The 27,698-nt window shown below is 52.5% G+C and overlaps 1 protein-coding gene across 1 annotated transcript; it reads right to left on the bottom strand.

Annotated features, from left to right (window-relative positions):
• Positions 1 to 1,207: 1,207 nt before the first annotated feature.
• On the bottom strand, positions 1,208 to 26,349 carry MFGE8 (milk fat globule EGF and factor V/VIII domain containing). The gene is made up of 10 exons (XM_036072709.2): positions 26,178 to 26,349; positions 14,223 to 14,363; positions 11,521 to 11,646; positions 11,004 to 11,135; positions 8,441 to 8,622; positions 7,876 to 8,031; positions 7,062 to 7,206; positions 3,460 to 3,644; positions 2,065 to 2,220; positions 1,208 to 1,984 (listed from the first exon to the last, which is right to left on the bottom strand). The coding sequence occupies exons 2-10, from the start codon at positions 14,293 to 14,295 to the stop codon at positions 1,847 to 1,849; spliced, it is 1,293 nt and encodes a 430-aa protein (XP_035928602.1). The 5' UTR covers positions 14,296 to 14,363; positions 26,178 to 26,349; the 3' UTR covers positions 1,208 to 1,846.
• Between the last annotated feature and the right edge of the window lie 1,349 nt (positions 26,350 to 27,698).

The following is a 27,698-nucleotide window of genomic DNA, read 5'->3' as shown; positions in this document are numbered from 1 at the left end:
CTGGGGGGGGGGGGGGGGGTGGAACCATCCCAGAGCACAGGCGCGGAGGAAAGAAGCTTCTCCCACTGTTAGTCCCAGGAGAGGCCAGAACGGGGTTGTGGCTAGGAAATGCTCCCAAAACGGAGTCCGGAGGCCAGCAAATCTCCCAGCCCCCCAGACTGACTCCAGACGCAATCCGTGCAGCTCCACGGAAGAGATCTCTGAAACAGGAAGGAGTGGGCTGAAAGATCCCCAGGGGTAGGGAGTCCCAATCCCCAGTTCACTCAAAGACCACAGCCTGGGCCTTTTATTCTGTCCCTGCCCGGCTTAGAATCCCTGGCAAGGGCAGCTCTCAGGAAGGAGCCACTTCCAGACTAATTTTCCCCACGAAGTTCCAGCAAAGCCACACCCTCTCTTTGGCAGCCCCGTGGCCCGGATCTGCTGCCATGTCTATGTGTATCACAGCATGGCTCCCAAAGTTTGTTCCAGAAAATTCACCTTGTGTCCCAAGGCCTGGGATACTAGGGTGGTTTCCCATACCCCTTTCCCAGCTACTCATTCCCTCCTCTACCTGCCGGTCTCCTTCCCAGATCACCAGGGCACTGGCCTGCACTGCCCCTCACTGGCTACTTCCTGATGTCATCAGCCTGGAGGGCAGGGTGATGAGGGCGGAGGGGCACCCCTGGAGCTTGCCAGCAGCCTCCCAAGAACCAGTGTGCTCAGCCAGGAGGCCTCGTGACCACTCGGCAGAGCCCTGGCCACTTCCTTCCCGCCCTGCATCCCACCCCGGAGCCTCCCACAGCTCTGAAAGCAGCCCAGGTTCATGGAGTTTCTAGTCGTTTCTGCAGCCCACCACTCCAAACGTAGAGAAAATGCCGAAGGGGAAAACCCAACAGCCTCAGCCATGTGCTCCTGGTCTGGTAGGAGAGCAAAGGCATTCGTGGAGACAGCTCTGTGCCAGGCACCCCCTTGCCCCTCACTGGGCAGCAGCTCTGGGCCCCGGGGCTGCATGGGTGTGGGGGGTGGAGGACGGAGGGGAAGAGGCCGGGCATCGGGACTCGGAAGTGGGACCCCTCAGGAGTCCCCTCCCTTCTCCCGCTGTTCAGCTCTCCATAGCTGGCAGGTGACAGGAGTATGCTGGCCTCTGGGAGGGCTGAGGGGGGAGGGTGGGAGCACCAGCCCAGCCCAAAGCCCATGTGGACGGAGCAATGATGAACCCCAGCAAGAGTTCCAGGGGGTGACATAAATATATTTTGGAAGCTGCCTGTGTACTCTGGGGGAAAGAACCAGCACAGAGGGTGCCCCCCCCAGGCCACCCACCTCCACCCCTTCTCTCCATAAGCCCGCCCACCCCACCCCATTCTGTCTCTTTTTAGGCCAAGGGTCAAGAGAGGTCTCCAGGAAGATAAGGGGGACGTGTCGGGGACTAGGTGGCAGCTCTGAGCGGCAGCATCGTGCTGAGGGACAGGAGACTGTTATCCTCCAGCCTGGCGCCTCAGGGCTTCCTCCGGGGGCCGTGGGAACGTGGGATGTGGGGTGCGGGAGCGAGTGTCGGGAAAACACAAGAGACTAGAACCAGGGATCCGGGGAGGTGCAGGTAACCCCGACTCCCTACTTTACCCTTCCCTGTCCGTCCCAGACCTACTCAACTCCCGCAGTGCCTAAGAGAATGGGAGGGCAGGAGGGGTGGGTGCCAGGGCCACGGGGGAGGGGGAGGGGCGGGGCAGGGGGGAAGGCGAGGTGGCTGAAACCCCCACCGCCAGCTGCCGACAGTCAGGAGGTGGGGTGGTGGAGGCGGCAGCGGGCCAACAGCAGGCCAGGAGGACCAGGTAAGGGGCCCTTGCGGTCACTCCGGCCAGGCTGACCACTAACAGCCCAGCAGCTCCACGCGCAGGGTGATGCGGTTGTGCCAGGCGACGGGCAGGATGCGCACAAAGCGAGCCAGGAAGGGCATCTCAAACATGTTCTTCTTGTGGGAATTATTGTCCAAGTTGCCAGGGAAGATCTGGAGGCAGAGGGGTTGTCAGGAGGGCCCCAGGGCCAGCCCCCCCCACCTCCCCTCAGAGCCCCCAGCCAGACACTCACCTTGCTGTCGATGGCCCCCTGGTCCCTGTACTCGGCCCAGTTTATGCTGTCGTTGCTGTAGGCCACCTTGTAGGCTGCCACGTACTGGATGTGGCCAAAGTCTCGGGCCCCCTGGGTAATGATGCCGGTCACTTGCCTCTGGGAACCCAGGTCAACCTACAGGGAAAACCAACCACATTTTCTTTGTGTAGACCATTCTCTCCAGTAAAGTGGGACAAGGCAGACAGGCTGGGGCCTGACTTCTAGTTTGGGGGAAGCTACTTCATTTGCACCACCTCCTCATCTAGACCACGGACATAAACCCTGTCACCTACTTTGTCACGCTCTGGGAGACACTTCGCTGCAGTGAAGCTAGAGTTCACAGCCTGGGCCTTGGCCAACCTGCAGCCGATCCCCACCGCACCCCACCCCGGTACGAAGAGAACAAGGACAGGAGAGCTCCTGGAGCGGCTCCTGCGGGGTCCTGCGGGGCTGTCCGCAGCCTGGCAGGGATCTCGAACGAGTCCAAATGCAGGCAGTTCCTCACAGAACCCGGCTCCACAGACTTGATGGCGACTGGGGGCCGAGAGACAAACCTCCTGCCCCCGGTCCCTGACCATCCTGGGGAGCCTGCCAGAGGCCTCTGGACAGGCAGTCCCAAGACCCGGCTTGCACACCTGGCTTGCTGCCAACAGCAGGGGAGGCCCAGGCAAATCCTCACCCTGCCGGGACGGTTCCCTCATCTCTAAGACCAGCGGACACTCCAGTTTTCTGTGCCTCTCCTGGTTCCCAATTTCATGAAATCCAAGGGCTGCCCCATGGTGTGTTCTCAGACGCCGAGTCAGGCAGAGAAATCCTGAGGTGTGCCTGCCTGGGTCAGGTGTCCCTCCTCTGTCCTGCCCTCCTATCCATGGGCTCAGCCTTGTCACCCTGTGGCAGCTGGTGGGGATGGCCCTACCCTACACACACACACACACACACACACACACACCCCTTCCTCAGCCTGGGGCTTGGGGCCTTGTCTCGGTGCAAGCAGCCCTGAGTTCCCCCACCCTCCCCTTCGGGAGTTGCAGAGTCAGAAGATGGGATGGCCCTACCCTACACACACACACACACACACACACACCCCTTCCTACACACACACACACACACACACACACCCCTTCCTCGGCCTGGGGCTTGGGGCCTTGTCTCGGTGCAAGCAGCCCTGAGTTCCCCCACCCTCCCCTTCGGGAGTTGCAGAGTCAGAAGAAGGTGGGGCGCGTGGGAGGGGAAAAAAAACAAATCTGAAGAAAAACAAGGCTTTTCAGACACTTCCTCTCGGGGGGCAGAAGCCTGGGCTGGGCGGAGGTCAAAGATCAGCAACCCCATAGATCCCACCCAACCCCAGCCTTGCAGCCCTGCACCCCGACCCACCTGCAGCCACTCAGAGGCATCATTGGTCTGAGCGGTCCAGGCATTGAACTTGCCCTGCTTGTCCAGCCGCGCATAGAAGGGAAACCAGCTGAAGGCATTCAGGCCCCAGGTCCTGTAGATGCTGGAGGCCGTGATCTGCTTGTCGGGGATGGAGTTGTCCTTCATGCCCAGGGGCTCAGCACATCCTGCCAACAAGGAGGTTTGTCACGGAGGTCAGGACCCGCAGCCTCCCAGAAGCAACAGCATGAGGCAACCACGGGGAGGAGCTGTGCATCCTGACCAGCCCCAGGCAGCCTCTTGGTTTTAGAGCCAACCGTTGTGCTTTCTCTCTGCCCACCTCACCGACTCCTCACCTGGGCCAGCCGCTCTCCGTTCCCACCCCGACCCTGACTTGCCCTTCCCAGATCCCCCACCACCTGCCCCCTCTGCACGAGGGCAGGCACTGCCACCACCTCCCCCATGCCTTCGAGGCCTGACTCATGAGACACCTCCTCCAAGAAGCCTGCCCTGACCACCTCACTTGGGCGGGCCTTGGGCCTCCATGGGACTCAGCCCTTCTCTCTCATTCCTACGGTCCAGCTGCTATGTAACAAGGCTGAGGCCTATGATTTTTGTCAAGAACATCAGCAACAAGCATCCCATTGATCCAGGGCTCACTTCTGCCATTTCATCTACCACAAGGAACCTGAAAGCCGTATCAGTAACCCCATTCTGCAGGCGAGGAAGCAGGCTGAGAGACAGTAAGCAGTGTGCCCACGTCTCTCTCACACACACACACACACACACACACACACTCCTAATGACCACACCAGCCAATGTGACATCATTGCCACCAGCCACGCCCCCTCCCAGAGCCATGAAGGCCTACCTGCTGGTAACCCGGGGATGAAGGGGACGTGGCTGTCCTCCAGCAGGTGGAAATGAGAGCAGTCAGAACCCCCGGGGCTCAGGGCGGATCCTGTCCCCTTGCCCAGCAGCCCCTCCCTCGGAGTCCCCCAGGGGGCCTTCACACTCAACGCTGACCACTCTGGGTGCCGTCACTCGGGCCCGGGCACAGGCCTGCCCCACTCAGCAACGTGCCCAGCTGTTCGGCACAGTCATCCCCACCTGCAGGTGGCCGGAACAGTTAGGGGGGGACAGGAGGAGACAAAACTCCCGAGAGAACGATGGGTGTGTCTCACGCTTGGCGGAATCCTCATTCCGCTCTGCCTGTCCTTTGGGGGCCTCTGGGGGTGGGGGAAGCAGGCCTGGACACCCCCGCATCCAGCTGGGAGCAGGCTGGAGTATATGGTGCTTACACCACCGTCTCCCCAGACACCTGCACTCGGCCACTAAAGACTTTGCCTCCAGCTGTGTCGATATCCACCTGCTAATCGCACCACCTCCTTGTGAGGGGTGTTCGCCAGGTCATCCCCCCGCTCCTCTCACGGGGAGAGGCTACTGGGCTGGGAGGCGGGGTGTTCCCGGGAAGCCTCAGGCCTGGGGCAGCTTTGCAAAGGATGCCATGATCCTAGGCTCAAGGGGGACCCCTCTACAGATCCATTGCTTCCCTGAAGTTGGTGCCCCCTCACTCCTGGGCCTCCTGACGAAGTCAGGGCTTCCAGGGGAAATGCCGTTGGGAGGGGCACTGAGCCAAAGGCCAGGACTCTCCGCTCCGTCCCTCACTATGTGACCCTGGGAAGGGCCCCAGGGAGGAGTGCTGCTCGTAGACCAACCAAGGATCTTGTTAAAATGAAGATTCTGTTTCCACAGGTCTAGGGTGGGGCTGGAGCCCGTGTTTCTACAAGCCCCCAGGTGATGCTCACACTACTGGGTCCTCGGAGCTCACTTTGAGTAGAGGACTGTAACCCACCCAACCCAGCCAGTCTACCACCCTGACCCAAGCCACCTTATCTTCCCACAGGACTGCCCTCACCCACGATGGCCCTCTGCCCCCATTCTCCCCACACAGCCTAAGGGATCCCTTCTAGACACACTCCAATCCTGTCCTATTAGCACTCCCCCTACCCCCACATGGCTGCTCCTTGTTCTGAGGATAAAGATCTGAATCCTTAAAATGATCCATACAGCCCAATTCATCTGGCTCCATCCACCTCTCCAGCCTCACTACCCAGCAAGCTTCCCCTCACTCTCTAGGCTCCAGCCCCACTGGCCAGCCTTCTATCCTTCAGCATGCCCCAGGGCCTTTGCACTTGCCAGCTCCTCACATGCCTGGAATGCTCTTTCCAAGTTCTTCATGGGGCTTGCTCTGTCATTCAAGTCTCCACTCAAAAGCCATCCCAACAGGGGAGTCCTCATGCCCAGACCTCAGCACCACACATGTGCACACACGCACACACACGTGTACATACACACACACCCCAACACTTTCACCAGCCCACTGGAATGCCGATTAGGGAAAGGAGAAGATCCAGATCTTGAGGAAAGCAGACAGGACAGCCTCCACAGCTTGCCAGGCTCGCCCTCTCTTGGCCTAGGAGGGAGCCGGCTGGGATAGGACCATGAACCATGCAGGCAACTTTAATAGCCAAAGGCTGCAGAGCCCCCAGACCTGTCCTGTACCAGTAGCTTAAATGTCCTTTTAGCAGAAGGCAGTCTGTAACTCCCCATTTAAACAATAAGGCTCAAAAAGGCAATGACCCTGGGAGAGGGAATGCGATGACTTAAATTCACACTTTAAAAGGACGGGTCTTGAGTAAGACAAGAAAAGGCAGAGAGCCACCTTTTGGCTCTGCAGCTCTGCCTAGCGAGCCCTACAGTTCCGCCAGCGGCCAGCAGGTGGCGCTGTGTCTGCAAAGAGAGGGAAATAGCCCCGGGAGAGCCCCGGGCTGAGACAAAGTTGCTCAGCCCAGCCCCTGCCGCCTGACCTGGCCAGTGATGACTTTTTCCTGGCTCATCAGAAAACCGGTCTCTTCCTGGTGCCCCCCACGCCCCATCCCTCCCATCTGGGACTCTGTCTGGAAAGGGCAGCAGAAAGGCATCAGCTCCAGCCCTAGGACTCTAGAAGCCCCCACGTTTCTCTTAAATGATGAGTTACAGGAGGTCTGGGGGAGGTTGCGGGGGTGGGGGGAGAGAAGCACTAAGTGGGTGGGTGTCAAAAGCCCAGGGATTTAGACCAAGTTTTAATACCTACCAGCTTGTGTGCACTTGATAAATAATTTATCGGGGCCTCCCTTTCTGTATTCATTCACTCGTTCATTAAATGTTTATTGAACATCTACAATCCAGGCACTCTTCTAGGCACTGGGACTAGAGCCGTGAAGAAAACAAACTCCCTGACCTCATGGAGCTGACGTCTGTAAAACAGAACTCATGCTACATGTTCTAGAAGCTCAAGGAACCAATCAGAAGAACAGAAAATACTTTGACAACTGAAAGGGTGTCTTTTTTTTTTTTCCTCCCACCAACCCAAATGCCAAGGGTTGGCAGATCACAAACACGGAGGCAAGCGCTCTGAGAGCCAGGTGATCCCTCCCGTGGGCATCTCCTGTGGGAGCCCAGGTCCCCCGCCTTGCTGCCGTCCTACCCAGCTCGGCCTGGCTGAGAAGGAAGCGGGCAGAGAAGCCCATTTCTCAGCATTGACCACAGCCCCCTGTACTCACCATTCAGCTCACAGCCAAGGAGCTCAAAGCGGAGCGTGCAGCCCCGGTGGCAGATGATGGGCACTAGCCTCACGTACTGTACCTCCAGAGGGAAGTCAAACAGGTTGACCTTCAGGCCATTGTTGTCCATGTTACCCACAAATATCTAGGGGGAAAGCAGATTGGAGGAATGGGTCAGTGTGGGCAGTCCAGCTCCCTGGGGTTGCCTCACCTCCCTCGTCAGGCCTGGGAGGCAGAGATGGGGCTTAGCAGAGCCAGCAGGGGGCCAGTTCTTCCTCTGACCACCCACAGCCCTCAACACAGATTCCCCTCGCACACCTTTCTTGGTCATCATGGGGCGTGGGCATAAACCGCTTTCACACAGGGCCACCCATCATCTATAGGGTGCCTCTGCAAATTAGGAAAAGGCACTCCTTTCTCAAGACACTTTGTTATACTAATTCCCCCACAGGCAGAAGTACACAAACCTATGATGTCCACATCGTGCATGGTGCTCACTTAGTAATGACATCCTTGAGCAGTATACAACCTGCACAACGTACATGGTAGCCCTGAATGCTCAGAACGCATCCTACCTCCACGACTACAGCCACCCTCAACAGATCATTGAAGCTCTCTGAGTTTCATTATTCTCATCTATAAGGTAGGAACCACAGAACATGGGCATGACGTGGGTTTCCCAAATTCTGGGAACCAAGAGGCAACTGATGACCCACCACATGGCTAATCATCCAGCGTACCCTCCACCGGGAGCCCTCAGATAGCTCTGGAGCCCCAGCGGGTGCAGACCACAGCCCTTCTTTAGAGCCCTCACCTTGTCTCCTGTCCCCTCTGCACTCTGGATAAACTGGAACTTGCGTCCACTGACGCTGTAGGCCACCTTGAAGGTCTTCAGGTACTCAGCACTGCCTGCGCGGCTCGCGCCCTGTGTCACCACGCCCGTCACCCGCATCTTCCGCATCAGGTTCACCTGGACCCCAGGAGGGAGGACGGTACCCTTATCTCCTGGGTTCTTTAGACTCCCTCCACCCTCCCTACCTAGAAAGGAGGGGGGCTTTCTCATGGGGGCCTCTCAGAGCTTTGGGCCCAGTGCTCAGGGAAGCACACACAAAGAGGGACGAGGCCCCCAAAGGCTTCATCCAGTGCAAACAGCCCCTCCACGGCCTGGGGTCTGCTCCTCCTCATCCGGCCCCACCACTCCAGGAGCCCCGCCCCCACCCGCCCCCCGCAAGACTGCCCTCCACTTACAGATACTTCACCTATGGGAACCCACGACCTTGCTACCTGGACCTCGGTTATGACCTCCCAAATGCAGGCATACTCCCCTCACCTTGTCCCCCCCCACCACTCCGCCCGCCCCAGAGCCATTCTTTCCATACCTGGATCCAGGGGTTCTTATCATAGTTGCTGGCCGTCCAAGCATTGACGATGCCCGTGCGGTGCAGACGGGCCAGCTCTGGGGCCCAGCGCTGTAAACCCATGAAGCCCAAGTGCACAGATGAAGCAGCGATCTGCGAGTCGGAAATGGCGCCCGTCTCCATGCCGAGCGGCATGGTGCAGGCTGCAGGGGTGAGGGGAGAGGGGGGAGGCGGCCGTCAGGCGGCCACCCAAGCACGTGGGCCCCAGAGGACCAGAAAATAACACAGTGTGGCCTCTGCCGAGACCCAGAGCAGAGACCGGAAAGGACTCTCAGGGCCCAAGAAAAGGTGCATGGTGAGGGGGGGGGGTGGGAGGGGCAGACAGCCATGGGGGGTTGGGACCCAGGGCTGCCCGAAGGTTCCAGGCCAGGCCAGGCCGGCACCCGTGGCACTGCTGGGACTGGCGGCCAGAATCTCCTGTCAGGCTGTGGTAGATGGTCTTGTTTTCACGGGGCGTCAAGCAGCAGCGGGGGGGTGAGAGTGGGGGCAGGGACCGGACTGGTGGGAGGGAATTCCAGTGTGACCTGCTCTTCTTCAGTGTCCTCAGCCCACCCGGAGGACCGCCATATCCAGCCCAACCCCTGGCTTCCCCAGGACAGATTTGGGAGAAGGGGCACCCCAGTTGGCAGTGACCAATACTTGTACAGGACATAAAGCAATAAGCAAACCATGGGGCGCCTGGGTGGCTCAGTCGTTAAGCGTCTGCCTTCGGCTCAGGCCATGATCCCAGGGTCCTGGGATCGAGCCCTGCATCGGGCTCCCTGCTCGGCGGGGAGTCTGCTTCTCCCTCTGCCCCTTCCCCCCGCTTGAGGTCTCTCTCTCTCAAATAAATAAATAAATGAAATCTTAAAAAAAAAAAGGCAATAAGCAAATCTGCCCGGACTTTTCTACAACCCCACTGGCAGGACTTTTCTGGGTGTGGCGTGAATACCATTCCATTTTCTCTCCTACTTTTTGCTCCTTCCAACTATTGGTCTTAAACCAGCCATCCGCCAAGTTGCCCCTGGCCAAGGGGCCATCACCTTCACCATTACCCCAGGGATGTGGTCCTAGGGGGCCGAGCCCCTCTCATCCCCCAGAGATCCCCCATGCAGAGAAGCCAGGGATAGATCTATTCTTGCTACAACAGCCCAGGTTCATGCTGAGCTCGGTGCTAGGCCACTCTTGCCAGGAAAGTGCAGCCATGCAGCCAAGATCAGAACTGGCCAGGGGCTGAGCCAGGATTTGCAACCAGGTCCTCACACCTCACATGTCCACACTCTAAGGGACCCCACTGTGCGTTCTTTGGGCCTGTGGGGTCCCTGTGGGCTCCAAGGCAACACACCACCTAACAAGGAGGGGCTGCAATGGTCCCTCTGGGGGCTCCCCCCACTTTGCGGCTGCCTCCTGCCTTCTGCCCCAGGAGCTGCCACATCCAACCTGGGGCAGACCCCAGGCCGAAAGCTGAAGGCTAGGTGGGTAATTCCAACTCGGGCACGCCCATGGTTACCTTGGCTCCCCGCACAGTAATTAGTGGGCACACCTGGCCCCACCCAGGGCTGTCTGCCTTAGTGACCCCCCAACTACAGACACGCACACACACAGACATGCACACATTCCTCCACCCAGGATCTCAAAAGACATCGGCCTCAGCCCCGAGCCCAAGGGACAGGCCCTCCATGCCGCCTCCTCTGAGGTGCTCTCCCCAGGCCCCAGCGCCCACCCAGCTGGCCCAGCAGCCCCTCCTCCTTCTGCAGATCCGCAAACCTCAGAGAGCATCCCCACATCTGCCTGAAGGGGAACCGTCTGCCCCTGTCCAAGATGCTCAGCGGCAGACCCACTGGACCGAAGAAACTGGACGCCCTGGAGATGCGGACTCAGCCGCCCGCCCGCAGCAGGCGAGGACGAGTCCCAGCTCGGTGGGAGGGACTCCAGCTGGGCCAGGAGGGAGGACAGCGTGGACAGCCACCGCCAGCACTGGAGGCTGGGCACCCACCCAGGGCCATTCTGTGGCTGAGTGGATAACCAGGCAAGCCAGGCAGGTCAGCCCCTCTGCACAAGCCGGGCCTCTGACCGCCTGACCGTGAGGGGACGGCCCGGCCTGCCCAGGCCTCTCCCTCCTCCCTGAGCTCTGTGATGAGGCCGCAGTCAAACTTGGGCCAGGAACTGTCAGACTCCAAGGCCCCAGCCTTACTTACTGACCTCCTGGGCCCTAAGATTCAGAATGTGTTTTCCCCTCTTGGTAGAAAACTCTCAGGACTTAACCCTAATGCTGTGTGTCTGGTTCGTGGTGACCCAGGCAGCAGCACTCCCTGACCTCTGGGGCCACCAGCACCCTTCACTCCCCTGCAGTGACATCAGGCCTGGCCAGCAGTCTGAGGACAGAAGCCAAGCAGGGACTAGTCCAGGACAACAGAACCGCTAACTAAGGCTCTGTCTTACCCCCAATCTACCAGAGGAGGTCCTGAGGCAGGGAATGAGGCCAGCACATGGCCTGGGCTGCTGAGGCCCTCCCCCACCAGAGCAGGCTCCCCCAGGTACTCACTGATCTCACAGTGGACCCCTGTATAGCCGTGAGGACACCTGCAGATGTACTGGGTGAAGACGTCCCCTCTGTGCGAGTCGCCAGTCACCTGGCATTCGGCATCATTGTAGCAGGGGTTTGGAAAACAAGGACCTAGGGATGGAGAGGCAGGTAAGCTGTGCAGGGGATCAGGAAGGAGCTGGGAACGGAGACAGGCAGCAGCGGATGCCCCAAAAGGACCCTCCGCGCAAACTCAGCCCCCTGCCCGCCTCCCCCTGCCATCCCCTCCCTCCCTCCTCTGCCTGACGGGAGCCTGGGCCAGCCTGCCGCCAAGAAGGGTCAGGTGCAGGCGAATCGGTCCCAGTGAGGGAAGCCCGGGCTTTCCAAGTGGCACGGGGAGTTTCCAGGGAAATTTTGGCTGACCACCACGGGAGAGGTGCCGGGGACCACCGCCCACTCGGGGATGAACTGGGCCCGGCAGCCGGGGCTGCAGCTGGGAGCTGGGGGCGGAGAGGGACGCAGGGCCCAGGGCAGATACCTTTCTCTGTCTCATTGCAGATCAGGCCCGTGAAGCCTTCGGGGCACAGGCAGTAGAAGGGGGTGTTGTCCTGGCCCAATAAGCAGGTCCCACCATTCAGGCACTGGCTAGAGTCACAGAAGTCACCTGCAATGTCACCAGCTCAGACTCAAGAATAGCAAGTCATTCATTCAGTAAATACTGGGGGCAGGAGGGGGCTATCATGTGCAGGCTGGGTCGCTGAGACAGGGGAACCAGGTGTGGTCCAGGCCTCAAGAAACCACTGGAAAGAGAGGGACAGTCACTGGGTGATGAAGAGACATCACCAGCTCTGACAGAAGCCTGCATAAAGGGCCACTGGAAGTATGGTTTCTGCCAGAGTTGGAAGTTTTGCAGCGGGGACAGGTGAGCTGGGTCTAAGAGATGGAGTGGAGTGTGCCCGAATGGGGAGTGAGGAAAGAATGTTCTAAAGAAGGGCAGGAGCACAGGGCCATGGCAAGCTGGAGAACAGGACGACAGAGCAGAAAGGGTAGGTAGGGGCCAGACCCACAGGGACCTTAGGAATGACAAGTTCAGACTTTCCATCCTGCAGACCCTTAACCTTCCTTCAGCTGCCCACCGTTGTCCACCAGGGGAAAAAAGAAAAAAAAAAAAATCAGAGATTCTCAAGGGTGAGGTGGGAGTGGGGAAGCCATTTCCCGTTCTGGAAAGGAGAATATGGAGAAAAGGCCCTCTGCAGAGCTGTGGATGGGCTCCCCTGGGGCAGGGAGGTGTCCTGGGGCTACACAAAGATCCCTAGGGCTCCAGGGTAGGAATCTGACAGGAGTGTCTCAGGCAAGAGGCTGCACGGGCCTCCTGGTGAGGAGGAATTCAGGTGAAGAGGTGAGGAGGAAAGCAGATTTGGGAACCACCGCAGACGGAGGAGGAGGGCTGGAGAGGACCACACCACTTCAGGCTGGGGGGGGGGGGCCTGGGGGGCAGATTTGAGCTATTGGTGCACCCCACCAGGCCGGCAGGCGGGTAGGGGATCTCCTAGCTGACCTTCGCATCCCAGAAGGGCCTAGCCCATCATGTGGGGTAAGACATGAGAAATCGCTTTTCCTCCCCACAGAGTCATGCCATCCCAGGTTGGGGGGGGGGGGGTGGGCTCCTGAAATCCCAAAGCTCCAGAGAGCTGGGCCAGCTCCGGAGAAGGGAGCAGAGGGAACAGCGAACACCGTTAATGAGAACTAGAGCCCCGAGCGCCGCCTGGGCTGCGCCTGGGAGCTTATGGCAGGCGGCTCCCAATGAGCTATTAGTCAGTGGCTTTAAATAGCAGGTTAATCCCCTCCCCTGACCTGGCAGGCTGCGGGCCCGGCCACAGACAGAGGCTTGGGAATGACCAGAGTCCTGGGCTCCTGTCCCAACAAAATCCAACTCCCCTTCTCCCCAACCAACCGCACCCTCTCTCCATTCTGCTCCAGGGCAAAGCGGTCCACTGGGGAAAAAAGGACAGTGCAAGGTGGCCTCTACCCCCACCCCCACCCCAGCACAGGTCTTAGGCTGACTCACCTGCACACAACAGTCCTGGTACTTTCCCCTTTTCAGGAAAAGCCAGATCACCCTCTACAAAACCGCCTTGGCGATTTCAGAGTCCTGTCTTTTTGGGTGATTTCCCCAGGAACATTAGCCAGGGCTCAGGTTGTGGGGACAGAGAGGAGTGGAAAGGGACTTCAAAGACCCAGCTGGGTCTCAGGGTCGCTGGACAGCCACCAGCTGCGAGTCCCCAAGTGTGCGCGAGCTTGGAGGGCCCTTGAGGTTCTGGCTCCAGGCCTGGGGGTCGGACTGTGGCAGGAAGACAGCGCCAGGGCTCAGCTTTGACCCCCCCACCCCTGCTTTCTTTGAGAAAATGAGGGAGGGGGTGCCCGAAGCGCGCCGACCACGGGTACCTCTTCAAAGCCCTGGAGGCGACAGGCTGTGTGGGCCCCACGGTGAAGAAATGGGGCATCCCCAGGACCAGCCCGCCGGAGGCCCAGCTGTGCGCGGGAGGCCTCCTCGGCGGGGGAGGAGGAGCAAGGAAGATACAGCGGCACGCCAAGGCCGCGGGAGGGAGTCGGAAGCCACCAGTTCAGGGGCGGCCCTCTCCAAGTCCCTCCCCAGGCTCTTGCCGCCCCCCTCCTCCTGGGCCCCACCCAGAGCCCCATCCCCTTCCTCCGCCTTCCTCCGCCTTCCCGGTCCTCGCTCATCCCACCGGACACCTACAAGCGGGGATGCAAAACTCCAACGACCAGAGCTTGCGAGGGAGTAGCCAGGGAAAGTTAGCTGGACAAGACTTGTCAATACAAGAGTCCCATTAACTTCCAGGTGGAAGACGCTCCAGAGTCGGGCACAGTTCAATGGCCTCATTTTACAGATGGGAAAAGAGAGGCCCGACACAGCAGATTCCTTTGTTATGTGTAAGCCCCATCCCTGGGGGCCGTGGGGCTGTCACCCGGTGTCCCGAGTCCCCGCCCCACTCTCAAGCCTCTATCACCGCCCAGAACGCCCGAGCGCGGAGACCGCAGGAGAGGCCGAGCGCATCCCCGCGTCCGGCCGGGGCGCAGCCGGAGAAGTCGCCCCTCCGCACGGCCCCGGCTCTTTGGCCAAGTTTGTAAACAGTGGAGGTGGAGGGAGGGCTGCGCGGCGAACTTCCGAACGGCGCGGAGAGGAGGGGCGAGGGCCAGAGGGCGGCGCGATCGACTCACCGGAGGCGGCGAAGAGTCCCGAGGCGCAGAGGAGCGCGCCGCACAGCGCGGCCAGCAGGCGGGGGCCCGGCATGCCGTGGGGACGCGGGCGCGGGAGCGGGCGCTCGGGCCGTGCACACCGCGGGGCTCTCTCTCCGGCTCCTGGACGGGAATAAATCAGGCAGCGCGGCGCCGCCCCCGGCCCGCGAGCTCCGCCCAGGCCCTCGGGAGGCGGACCCGGGGCGGGGCTCCGCGGCCAGCCAGGGAAGGGGGGCAGCGAGGGGTCCGCGCCCCCGCCTCCCGCCTCCCGCCTCCCGCCGCCACGCCCCGCGTCCCGCGGGGAGCGGGTGACCAGGCCCCCGAGTCCTGAGTCGCCTGGACCGGGAAGGCCTCGGGAGGAGTTGTTCGGTGTTTCGGTGTTTTAAAATTTTAGACTTAAGATGCTTAGCCCTTATCCATAATGAGAAAAATGCAAATTAAAAGTACAGTCAGTGCCAGGTTTCACTTATCAGATTGGCAAGTGTCGAATTATTAGCGCACTGTTAATGCGAGGCTGTGGGAAGCAGGCCCAAGCCGAATTATTAGCGCACTGTTAATGCGAGGCTGTGGGAAGCAAGCCCAAGCATGCATTGTCGGAGGGAGTCTAAATTGCTTCAACTTCTCCGGAGAGCTACTTGGTAATACCTACCAGTGTGACCGAGACGGAGACCCTAAGACCTAGCCATTGCACTTAAGAGCATTCCTTCCATCCAAATTCACTGTGTAAAATGACATATATACAAAGATGTCCTAGCGTATCATAGCAGCATCCTTTGAAATGATAAAAGACTAAAAAGGGAATCAGCAAACCTTTTCTATAAAGGGTCAGATAGAAAATATTTTAGGATTAGCAGGCTATACGGTCTCCAGAGCAACTATTCACCTCTGCCCTTCTGGCGGGCAAGCAGCTATAGACAGTCTCCCAGGAAATGAGCATAGTGGTTGCCTAAGGGGAAGGAAACCAGGGGACCAGGGTGGGGAGAGACTTGCTGGTCACATTGACTTTTATCTAGATGACTCTTTTTATCATCTCTCTCTCTCAAATACATAAATAAAATCTTTAAAGAAAAAAAGAAAATAATTTCATTTATAATAGCATCAAAAGGAATAAAATACTTAGGAATAAATTTAAAGTGCAAGACTTGTACACTGAACACTACAAAACATCATTGAAAGAAATTAAAGACCTAAATAAATGGAAAGTCATCCTTGTTCATGGATGACTTGTTCTTGGAAGACATCTTGTTAAGATGGCAATAATCCCCAAATTGGTATAAGATCAACACAATCCCTATCAAGATTTCAGCTGCCCTTTTTCAGAAGTTAACAAGCTGATCCTAGAATTAATATGGAAATGGATAGAACCGAGAATCTTTAAAGCAATCTTGTAGGGAAAAAAAAGTTTGGAAGACTTCTATTTTCCAATTTCTTTTTTTTTTTTAAAGATTTTTTTTACTTATTCATTTGAGACACAGAGATACAGAGAGAGAGAGAGAGTGCACGAACAGGGGGAAAGGCAGAGGCAGAGGGAGAAGCAGGCTCCCCGCCGAGCCAGAAGCTGGACGTGGGGCTCGATCCCAGCACCCCGGGATCATGACCTGAGCCAAAGGCAGACGCTTAACGACTGAGCCACGAAGGCGCCCCTATTTTCCAATTTCAAAACGTACTACAGAGCTACGTTAAGCAAGACCATGTGGTACTAGCATAAGGATAGACATATGGATCAATGGAATAGAATTAAGAATCCAAAAGTAAATCCATACATCTACGGTCAATTGATTTTCAACAAAAGTGCCAAGACAATTCAGTGGGGAAAGAGCAACTTTTTTCAACAAATTATGCTAGAATGATTGGATAATCACAAAAGAATAAAGTTGGACTTCCACACTTTATATAAAAATTAACTCAAAATAGATCAAAGACCTAAATATAAGAGCTAAAACTATAAAACTCTTAGAAAAGAACAGGTATAAATCGTCGTGACCTTGGATTAGGCATGGTCTCTTAGACCTGATACCAAACACACACAACCAAAGGAAAGAGTAGATTAACTGAAGAGTAGATTAACTGAACTGTATCAAAATTTAAAATTTTTATACTTCCAAGGACACTATCAAAAAGGCAAGAAGACAACCCACAAAATGAGAGGCAATATTTGCAGATCACATGTCTGATAAGGCCCTAATATTCAGAATATTGGAATATTAATAACTCGTAACTCAACAACAAAGGACTACCCAGTTTTAAAATGGGCAAAGAATCTGGATAGATCTTTCTCCAAAGATATACAAATAGCCAATAAGCACATGAAAAGATGCTTAACATTATTAGTCATCAGGAAAATGTAAATCAAAATCAAAACCACATGAGAGGGCGCCTGGGTGGCTCAGTTGGTTAAGCGACTGCCTTCGGCTCAGGTCATGATCCTGGAGTCCTGGGATCAAGTCCCACATCAGGCTCCCTGCTCAGCAGGGAGTCTGCTTCTCCCTCTGACCCTCCTCCCTCTCATGCTCTCTGTCTCTCATTCTCTCTCTCGCAAATAAATAAAATCTTAAAAAAAAAACACACATGAGATACCACTTCACACACCCTCTAGGATGGCTATAATCAAAAAAACATCATAACAATTGTTAGTGAGGATGTAGAGAAATTGGAACCTTCACACATTACTCATGGGATTGTAAAATGGTGCAGACACTGAAAACCAGTGTGGCAGCTTCTCAAAAGGTTAAGCAGAGAGTTATCATATGACCCAGCAATTCTACTCCTAGATATATACCCAAGAAAACTGAAAGCATATGTTCATACAAAAGCTTACACATGAACGTTCATAACAACATTAATAGCCAGCAACTGGAAACCATCCAAATGTCCATCAGCTGATGGATGGATAAACCAAGTAGTATATCCATCCAATGGACTATGATTCAGCCATAAAAATAAATGAAGATCTAATACCCGCTGCAACATGGCTGAACCTTGGAAACATGATGCTAAGTGAAAGAAGCCAGACGCACAAGGCCATGATTCCATTTATATGAAATGTTCAGAACAGGCAAATCTATAAAGACAGTAAGTCGATGAGTGGCTGTCAGGGGCTGGGGTGAGGGCAGAATGAGAAGTCCTGGTTCATGCGTGTGGGATTTCTTCTGGGGGTGATGAAGACGTCCTGAAATTTAATAGTGATGATGGTTCCATAACTTGGTGAGTATGCTAAAAACCACGGAACTTCACATTCTAAAAGGATGGATTTTACGTTGTGTGAATTATATCTCAATAAAAAAGAATAGAACTCTTCAGAAATCTGTCTCAAATCAGTAAGTCACTCAACAAGCATTTATTAAGCAGTAACTGTGGTAAGCATTGGCTGGAAACCCTCACTGCACGTTAGTGTCACTTGGGAAGATTTTTATAAAAATACAGATGACCAGGATGCATTCCAAAGCAAATAAATCTCAATCCCTGTGGAGCCTAGGAATGAGTATTTTTTTAAAGCTCCCCAGATGAGGCTAATGTGAAACTAATAAGAGAACCACTGGCTAGACTCACTGAGGAAAAAAACAAAAGACCTAAGCCTTGGGACCACAAGGGGACAGGGGGTTTTAACAGGTGAAGAAAGGATAGAGAAGGAGGGGATTTTCTTGTATGATCTGACCCTTGTAGAGTTCAGTGGGCTAGTAGCTCCTTGGCCTGAACACTTTTCTTACCCAGTACTAGAGCATCCCAGGATTACAAGATGGTCATACCATGATCATCTGAAACAGTTGTCCACTTAAAAGCTTCAGATTTTGTTCATGGATATGATAGGAAACCAGGTATGCTTTTGTTTTTTAATTAGTCACACCCCTACACAATCAGAGATCATACTCTGTCTTCCAGAAACTTAACAAAAATTCCGTTAAATTGACAAAACTCGAAGTTGATGGGGCTGTGAGGAGGGAAATAAACATTTACACCTAATTGGTGGAACTACAAGTTGATTCAGTGTCTGAATCATAGTCTGACTGTTGTAAGACCTACAAAACTTGACCTTGTATTCTGCTTTGGGCAAATTCACTGGAAGGAAATTACCCAAATAAAAAGCAATGTACAAAGATGCACATGGTACTCCTATTTACGGTTCTGAAAAATTGATAACAGTCCGAAATGCCCAGAGGTGAAGAGCCAAACAAACATGCTAAGACACAGCACAGTGTTGTTTTAACAAGTGAAAAGGATGTGTAAGTTTGCAGGTGAAAGAATGTGCATTGGCCAAGCAGAGTGCCTGTCCACAGCGTCTGTCCCTCTGAACTCACCAACGCACACCTAGGTAAAAAGTACCTCACACAGAGACACATGTCTGCATAAAAACAACAATCAAAAGAGAATTGAGTCACAAACAGACAAAAAGTGTATAATCTCATGATTCCACTTATATGAAGTATCTAAAGTAGTCAAATTCATAGAGGGGCACCTGGCTGGCTCCGTCCGAGGAGCGTGTGACTCTTGATCTTGGGGTTGTAGGTTCGAGCCCCGTGTTGGATGTACAGATAGTTAAAAATAAAACCTTGAAAAAAATATAGTCAAATTTATAGAAAGAAAAAGTGGAATGGTGGTTGCCAGGTGCTGGGGTGTGGGGGGAAAGGGCAGCTCCTCTTGAAGGGGGGCAGAGTTTCAGTTCTGCAAGATGAAAAAGTTCTGGAGATTCTGCTCCACCATGGCGCAAACATAATTGACCCTGTTAAACTGTATACTTAAAGAAGATTTAGATGGTAAATTGCATTTGCATTTTTTACCACGATAAAAAAAATTTATTTTTTTTTAAGATTTTATTTATTTATTTGAGAGGGAATGAGAGAGAGAGAGAGAGCACGAGACGGGGGAGGGTCAGAGGGAGAAGCAGACTCCCTGCTGAGCAGGGAGCCCTATGGGGGACTCGATCTTGTGACCCCAGAATCATGACCTGAGTGCCCCAAAAAATTAATTTTGAAAGAGTGAGAGAGTGGGGCACCTGACTGGCTCAGTCAGTGGAGCATGTGACTCTTGATCTTGGGGTCATGAGTTCGAGCCCTATGTTGGGGGTAGAGTTTACTAAATAAATAAATAAGTAAATAAATAAATAAATAATAAAATTTAAAACTGAATCATTATTTTATTCCACCAACCCTGAGCCAAGCACCATTCCAGGCACGAAGGGAATAGCTGTCCACAGGTGCCTTACATAGGTAAGGAAAGAAGATCATTAATATGATGTTACGTGTCAAGTATACCTCAATTTATGTTTTTAAGTTTATTTAGTTAAGTAATCGCTACACCCAATGTGGGGCTCAAACTCACAACCCAGAGATCAAGAGTCACGTGCTCTCCTGACTGAGCCAGCCAGGTGCCCCAAGGATACCTCAATTTAAAAAAAGAGAAAAAGAAGCTATTTCAGGTGCTAGCAAGTTCTCCAGAGATAACAGGACATGATTGTGTGACATAACACGGAGGAGAGAAGTGGGACCAGTTTAGGTGGGTGACTAGCAAAGCCTCGTCTGAAAAGGTAACATTCCCACTGAGACCCTAAACCGTAAGAAGCCAGCCTTACAAGGATCTGAGGAGGCAAAAGTTCTGCGAAAGGAACAGAACCGAGAGCTCAGAAACTGACCAACACCAACAAAGTCCACTGAGTTTTGACAAAGGAGCTGTGCAATTCGGTGGAGAAAGAATCTTCGCAACAGATAGCGTTGATATAATTGGATGTCCGTGCGCCACAAAATCAAGTGGAAAACAAGCTTCACACCTTGTACAAAATTTAACCCAAAATGGATCATAGACCTAACTGGAAGACCCAAAACTATAAAACTTCTGGAAGAAAACAGAAGAAAATCTGCATGATCTTTGGTTTGGGGATGAATTTTACATACATACAATACCAAAAGCAGGATCCACAAGAGAAAAATCGATATAATTGGACTTTATCAAAAGTAGACCCTTTGCTCTGTGAAAGACACCAGTAAAAGAATTAACAGACAAGCCGAAAACTGATAGAAAATATTTGCAAACCACACATCTAATAAAGAACATGTATCCAGAATAAGGAAAGAAATCTTAAAACTCAAAATAAGAAAACACACATTTTTTAAATTTAAAATTGACATTTAAAATTTTTTAAATGGACAAAAGATCTAAACAGGAAAAAAAAAAAAAAGAAAAAAGACCTATGGATGGCAAACAAGCGTATGAAGACATGCTCAACATAATTTTCCATTAAAGAAATAAAAATGCAAACAACTGTTAAATATCACTGCCTACCTATTGGAATGGCTAAAATCCAGAAAACCTGACCACGCCAAATGCTCGTTCGTTGCTGGTGAGGAATGCACAGCGGTGCAACCACTTTGGAAGACAGGTTGGCAGCTTCTTACAAAGTTAAACATAGAATTGCCATCTGACCCCAAAGCAATCACACTCCTAGGTAATTTACCTAAGAGAATTAAAACTTCGGGTAACACAAAAACCTATTTGCTGAAAAACCAATGTTTACCACAGCTTTGTTCATCGTCGTCAAGAACTGGACCCAACCACCTCATCTTTCAGTAGGTGAATGGATAAACTGTGGAACACCCATACAATGGGATCCTGTTCTGTGATAAAAGGACTGAGCTATTGATTCACACATCAACATGAAGAAACCTTAAATGCATTTTGCTAGGTGAAAGAACACAGATCAAAACAGCTACATGTTGTGTGATTGTATTTACATGACATTCTGGGAAAAGCAAAACTGTAGGGGCGAAAAAACCAGATGAGCGGTTGACAGGGTTTTGGGGAAGGGGTAGGTGGTTAATTGCAGAGGGGAGGCCTGGGGGAATTTTAGGTGATGGGATTATCCTGCAGGATCCTGGAGTGGTAGATACAGAATGCTAAGCAACTGCCAAATGGGTAGAAATTGACAGCCCAAAGATTGAGCTTTAACATACGCATATTTAAAAAAATCATTCAGGGCACCTGGGTGGCTCAGTTGGTTGAACGACTGCCTTCGGCTCAGGTCATGATCCTGGAGTCCCGGGATCGAGTCCCACATCGGGCTCCCTGCTCAGCAGGGAGTCTGCTTCCCCCCCTGACCCTTCCCCCCTCTCATGCTCTCTCTCTCTATCTCATTCTCTCTCTCAAATAAATAAAATCTTTAAAAAAATAAAATAAAAAATAAAAAAATCATTCAGAGGGGCGCCTGGGTGGCTCAGTCCGTTAAGCATCTGCCTTCAGCTCGGGTCATGATCCCAGGGTCCTGGGATGGAGCCTGCATCCCTCAGCGGAGAGCCTGCTTCTCCCTCTCCCTCTGCCTGCCGCTCCCCCTGCTTGTGCTCTCTCTCTCTGTCAAATAAATAAACTCTTTTTTAAAAAAATCATCCAGAAAGTTGGAAGATTCCAGACTGTGACAAAAGAATCTAAATGTATAAATAACTTCACTGTAAGCAGTGGGGTTGGGGCGGGGGGGCGGCTGGGGTGCGGCAGGGAGGGGTGTGGAGAGGAATTGACCTAAATAACTTTGGGAAACAGTGTTTGAACTAGAAACCATAAGGCTAAAGACAAAAGGAACTGTATCTAACTGCTGAACCCCAGAGGCAGCCCGGTTGTTCCTCACGGGGATATGGGTTAACAGTTCTGAAATTGCGCGTGCCTGCATCCTGGCCTGAGACAAGGAAGTGTATGCATTCCTGCTTATCTTCATTTAGATACAGATGACAGGTGCAGAAATAACTATGGATATGCGTATATATACGCGTAGGTGCGTGTATATGTGCGTACACACAGGTTAGAATGCGTGTGCATGTTTCCTAGCTCTGTCTGCTAACAGGGACTAGAAGCACCGACAGCCCAGTGCTCAGACCTTGGTCTGTATTACATGTTTCCAATGAAAGGAATCGGGGCTCCTTGGAGAAATGGCCAATTCTAGGGCTAGGGCAGAGAGAACACAAGATGAACCTGGGGCATCCAGAAAATGCTTTAAAAAACAAAAGGATGAGGGATGTGAAACAGATAAAAAAGCTAAGCTAAAAGAGTTCCCAGTCACCGAAACGGGAAAAAGGTAAGCAACAAAAGAAATAATGTGCTATTGGACTATAACCCAAAGTATAAAATAAATATCCATGAGTCCATAGCCATACGAATAATTGAATGAATGAATGAGCGAATGAATACAGAAGAATTGCAAATAATCTAGGTAGCTACTCTCTCTCTAGCAGGTAGAGCTTACTGGCCCTCCCCTCATTTGAACAGGGACTGTGATCAGTGACTTGTTTCCAAAGTACGGGAAGGATGGAAAGAATAGTAACTTTTCAGTGGAACGATGTTTCAGAAAAGGTACCTTCTCCTTTCCCCAGGTGATCAAGGAGAACAGCATCAGTGATAAGTCCTGTGGACTGCATTGCCCCAAATGATAGGATGAGAAGTGGGCTTTACCTCTGTAGTCTTCCTTCCAGGAACCCATCACCCTTTAGAAAAATTAGAAAAACTGCAGACAAACCCAAGTTTCAGGACATTCTACAAAACCCTAGACCAATACTGCACGAAACTATCAAGGCAAGTCTGAGAAATTGTCCCAGAGGAGACGAGAAGACATGATGCTAAATGTATGTGGCATTCTGCATGCCAGCCTGGAACAGAAGACATTAATGGAAAGGCTAGCGAAATCCAAATAAAATATGGAGGTTAGGCCATAATAACATGCCAATGTTGGCTTCTTAGTTGTGACAAATGTGCCATGGTGAGGTAGGGTGTTGACAATAGGGAAACCTGGGTAAGAGATCGATAGGGACTCTTGAAGCATCTTTGCAAATTTTCTATAAATATGAAACTATTCTAAAATTTTAAAAATGTTAAAAGGGGGGCAGGGCTTGAGAAAGGCACAAGCCTAGCTAATTAGTCAGGAGCATGAGGGCCCACATATCAGGACTGACGAAGGGTGAGGGGAGAAGAACCCAGAGAGGCTGCAGAGACAGACCAGAGCCCTGGTGGGGCCTTGTCTGCGTTTGAATCCTCATTCTGCATTATGCCAAGTGGGTGATCTTGGGCAAGTTCTTTGCTTTCAATTCATATGTTGAAACCTAATGCCCAATGTGATGGTGATAGAAGGTGGGACTTTGGGAGGTGCTTTGGTCATGAGGGTGGAGCCCTCACGAATGGGATTAGCTCTCCCATAAAAGAGGCCAGAGAGCTCCTTTGCCCCTTCCAGCACATTACGGGCTCGGCAAGAAGGCACCAATCATGAACCTGAAAGCAGGCCCTTGCTAGACACCGAATCTGCTGGTGCCTTAATCTTGGACTTCCCAGCCTCAAGAACTGTGCGAAAGAAACTTCCATTGTTTATAAGCTACCCAGTCTCTGGTATTTTGTTATAGCAGCAAGAAAGGGCTTAGACATTCTTCAATCTCTCTGAGCCTCCGTTTTCTCATCTGTAAAATGGAGCAATAATAATGCTCTCCTGATGGTTTCCAGTTTGAGGCTGATATTAACATCTTTGTACATGTCTTGTGAACACATGCCCACATAATTGTTGGATATTTACCTAGGAGTTGCTAGATCACAAGGCATGCACACGCTCGGCTATGGTAGATCCTCCAAATAGCCTTCCGATGTGCTGTACCCCTCCAAGAGATTTCATGTATTTACTTTTGCACATAGACTAAAATCCACACTCTATACCACGCAGAAAATGAAATGTTGAGAAAAAGAAACCAAACACAAGAGAGTACATGTTCTGTAATTGTGTATATAGAAAGACAAACTAACCAATGGCTTAGAAGTCAAAATAGTGGTTACTCTGGCTGGAGGGCTAGGGACAGATCGAGGCACAAGAGGGCCTCCTGGGGGCTGGAAATGTTCTGTATCTTGTCCTGGTAGCTAGCTACATAGGTGTGTTCACTATGAGACAATGCCTCAAGGTGTGTGTTTTGAATATACTTTGCACTTTGGGAAAAACTTACATTAAAGAAAACTCTATTGAAGGACTTTGGGAAGAAGAGTGCCATTGTTTTTAAAGGTTGATTCCGGCTGCTCTGTGGAGAATGGGTTATAGAGAAACGAGAGAGACACGCAGAGACCAGCAAGGAGGCTAGAGCAGTGGTCCAGGGGAGGGACGGTGGTTGCTAGGAGCTGGGCGCTGGTGAGTGGTGGGGGGAGTTGTAAAGGAAAGGATAAATACTGGAAGGATTTTGGAAGTGGAGCTGACAAGACTTTTCAGCAGACAGGATGTATGGGGTTAGGCAAGAGAGGGTTCAAAGATGACACCCAGGTTCTGGCCTGAGCAACTAAGTGGATGGCGGTGACTTTTTTATTGAAACAAATCGCCTGTCACTCATCCATCTCATCCACACCCGCGGGGATCCTCATCTCCAGGCCTGGGCACAGTGCCCAGCAATAGGAAAGGAAGCACCCCTAAAATATTTATGGAATGAATGACATGACTATCCCCCTTGGGCAGAACCAGATCCAGGGTGTGGGAGGTGACGGCAAAGCAGATTATAGATGAGAGGAGGAGTGCTTAAGTCACGGGAATAACAGGGACAGAATAGAGAATACGGTCAACAATCCTGTAATGATGTTGTGTGGTGACAGATGGGGACTGCACTTGTGGGGAGCCCAGCATAACGCAGTGAGAAGTGGACTTACTATGTTGTACCCCTGAAACTGATGTAACATTGGGTGTCAACTACACTCAAATAAAAATATTTTTTAAAGAGAGAGAGAGGGGCGCCTGGGTGGCTAAGTCGGTTAAGCATCTGCCTTCAGCTGGGGTCATGATCTCAGAGTCCTGGGTTCGAGCCCCACGTCAGGGTCCCTGCTCAGCAGGAGCCTGCTTCTCCCTTTCCCTCTGCCTGCTCCCCATCTCCCCTGCCCCGCTCGTGCTCTCTCTCACTCACTCTCTCAAATAAATAAATAAAATCTTTTTAAAATAGAGAGACAGGGGGACGCCTGGGTGGCTCAGTCAGTAAGTGTCTGCCTTCAGCTCAGGTCATGATCCCTGGGTCCTGGGATCGAGCCCTGCATCGAGCTCCCTGCTCAGGGGGGAGTCTGCTTCTCCCTCTCCCACTCCCCCCTGCTTGTGTTCCCTCTCTCGCTGTGTCTCTCTCTGTCAAATAAATAAATAATCTTTAAAAAAAGAGAGAGAGAGAAAGAAGGAAGTGCTCCCCAGTGATGGCAGCTATGTATGCAACGGGAGACGGACTCCCCTCGTGGGCGGTGGGCTCCCTGTGCCGGAAGGGACTGAAGCGAAGGACATGTGTCAGGAGGACAGTGTAGGAGAGGGACAGTGAGGACAGGTGACCTCTGAGGTCTACACCACCTCCAGGATGCTGGTTTGCGATGACCCTCCAAGTGCACGGGAGGCCAGGGGGGCCCGGCGCCTCCCCCTCTGCTTTCCAGCACTGGTGAACGCAGGCATCACGTGGGCTTGAGCAGAGCCTCGAGGCGGCCCCACACTCACACCCTCCAAGTGCTCACCCCCTTTCCCAAACCAGATGCTCTGAACACACATCATGATCTGTGAGCAAACATCCCAGCCCAGGGACCAAACAACCCCCTTTTGTTTCCAAGCCAGAGACCAAGGGCCAGGGGCCAGTGCTGGCGAATAAATATGCTTTCAGTTGAAAAACGTAGAAGTGTTTTCTGACTGAAACCGAAGGGGTGGGCCAAATTCTGAGGTTCCTTTATGTGATTTTCCATACTTCGTCTGGGGCTTCAGTTGACCACTGTCCTCATGGATTTCTCTGGAGACTCCCTCCGCCCTGACGAATTTCCCCTCCTCTGAACACCTGAAGCTCCGACATTCAGAGCCAGCCAAGCTATTCATAGTGGAGCGGCGCCCTGAGATGTCTCCTCACCGGGATTGTCTGCTCCTCTGGGACAGGCCGCCGGGGGTCATACAGGTAGATTTAGACCCGGCACCTGGATTCAAGCCCCAGCTTCACATCTTACCTGCCTGCTGATCTTTATCAAACTGCTACTCAGGCACATTTATTTTCTTCATGTAAAGTTCGTCTCCTTCTCTCCTTTCCAGGAGGTCAGTGACATGCAGTACAGTTTCCTCCCGGGCCCAGAGAGGTCCTAGGCGTTTTCATCTGCTGGGGAACATGCCCACATCTGGGTTGGGCTTTGGTCTGCAGAGTCAAAAGGATGTGGAAGAAATGCTTTAGAAAAATCTATTTTTAAAGGGCTCTGCTCAAAGCCTTTCTACGTGGGCCAGCTGGACATCTGGACAACCCATCTCATGAATGAGACCAGAGTGAGGCCATTTCCGGAAGAACATCAAGTTCTTCCCTGGAAATTGTTAAAAAACAAAATTAGGGGCACCTGGGTGGCTCAGTCGTTAAGCGTCTGCCTTCGGCTCTGGTCATGATCCCGGGGTCCTGGGATGGAGCCCCGCATTGGGCTCCTTGCTCAGCAGGGAGCCTGCTTCTCCCCTGCCTGCCATTCTCCCTGCTTGTGCTTGCTCTCTGTCTCTCTCTCTCTTGCTCTCTGTGTCAAATAAATTAATTTAATTAAATTTAAAAAAAAACAAAAACAAAAAACAAAATTAACCCGAGTAAATTTGAAGATCTAATGGGCTTTATTAAACAATTCGTGAATTGGGCAGCATCCCATCTAGCAAGTAGAAAGGAGCTCTGTCAAGCTATAGAGAAGGAAAGATTTTTAAAGGCAGAGAGGGAGCAGGAAAAAAGGAAATTATTAGCAAGGAATGCATTGTTTTAGGCAAGGTTGTCCTCCTTGGAAAGGGTCTATCAGTAAATTTCCTAGAGCTGACCAGGAAATTCCATGTTGGTTGGTTAAAGGTTACATTCCTGGGAGGGTTGAAAGTGCAGTTAGGTTAGGTATTAAGTCTTGGTTTACTGATGTGAGCCTTAACATAAGTGACTCCAATTTGGACTGTGGTTTTCTTTTGAACAAAATCAAACCCAAGGAGGCCTAGAGGCAGAGCCCCAGATTGGGCAGGACTTGAGGGGCTGATCAGCAAACCACAGGCCCAGGAGTGTTTATCACTGGCTAATCGCCCCCCACCCAACACCCAGTCTCCCCCAATCTCATCCCCCAGCTGGAGGGGCCTCTCTTTAAGGATCTGGTAACCTTGTCTAAACACAGATCCCTGACCTGTTTAGGAACTGGTTGTCTTCCTTCTCCTACTATTACCCGCCTTTTGAGCCAGCAGCCATGCTTGTCAGATACTCTTTCTGCCATTTCTCCCAAGAAAAAGTCAACCCTCTCAATGAACTGAGTAGCAGACTTTAAATTTCTGACTTCTTTTTCCAAACCTACTGCTCTGTGGCTCTGGCCTCAAAGCCTCCTGAGTCCCAACAGATGTCAGATGAACGTCCACAAAGCTACCAGGTGACCAAGTTGGTTGGTCCAGCCTTTGATAAATTTCAGATATGCCACTGAGCCTGGAGGGAGCACAGCTTGGCTGGATGGGGCAACCTCTTCACCAGAAGGGGGAATTTGGAC

Source organism: Halichoerus grypus, chromosome 8 (genome assembly GCF_964656455.1).
Source record: "Halichoerus grypus chromosome 8, mHalGry1.hap1.1, whole genome shotgun sequence".
Classification (NCBI taxonomy): Eukaryota; Metazoa; Chordata; class Mammalia; order Carnivora; family Phocidae; genus Halichoerus; species Halichoerus grypus.
This window is presented reverse-complemented; position numbering and strand designations above follow the sequence as displayed.

What these genes read in the sequence shown, in the direction of transcription:
- MFGE8 (XM_036072709.2), bottom strand. Translation starts at nt 14,295, where the DNA reads ATGCCGGGCCCCCGCCTGCTGGCCGCGCTGTGCGGCGCGCTCCTCTGC. An exon ending in CTGCAATGAGACAGAGAAAG is followed by an intron (nt 11,136 to 11,520) that starts GTATCTGCCCTG and finishes CTCCATCCCTAG; the next exon opens with GTCCTTGTTTTCCAAACCCC. An exon ending in ATGCCTCTGAGTGGCTGCAG is followed by an intron (nt 2,221 to 3,459) that starts GTGGGTCGGGGT and finishes TTTTCCCTGTAG; the next exon opens with GTTGACCTGGGTTCCCAGAG.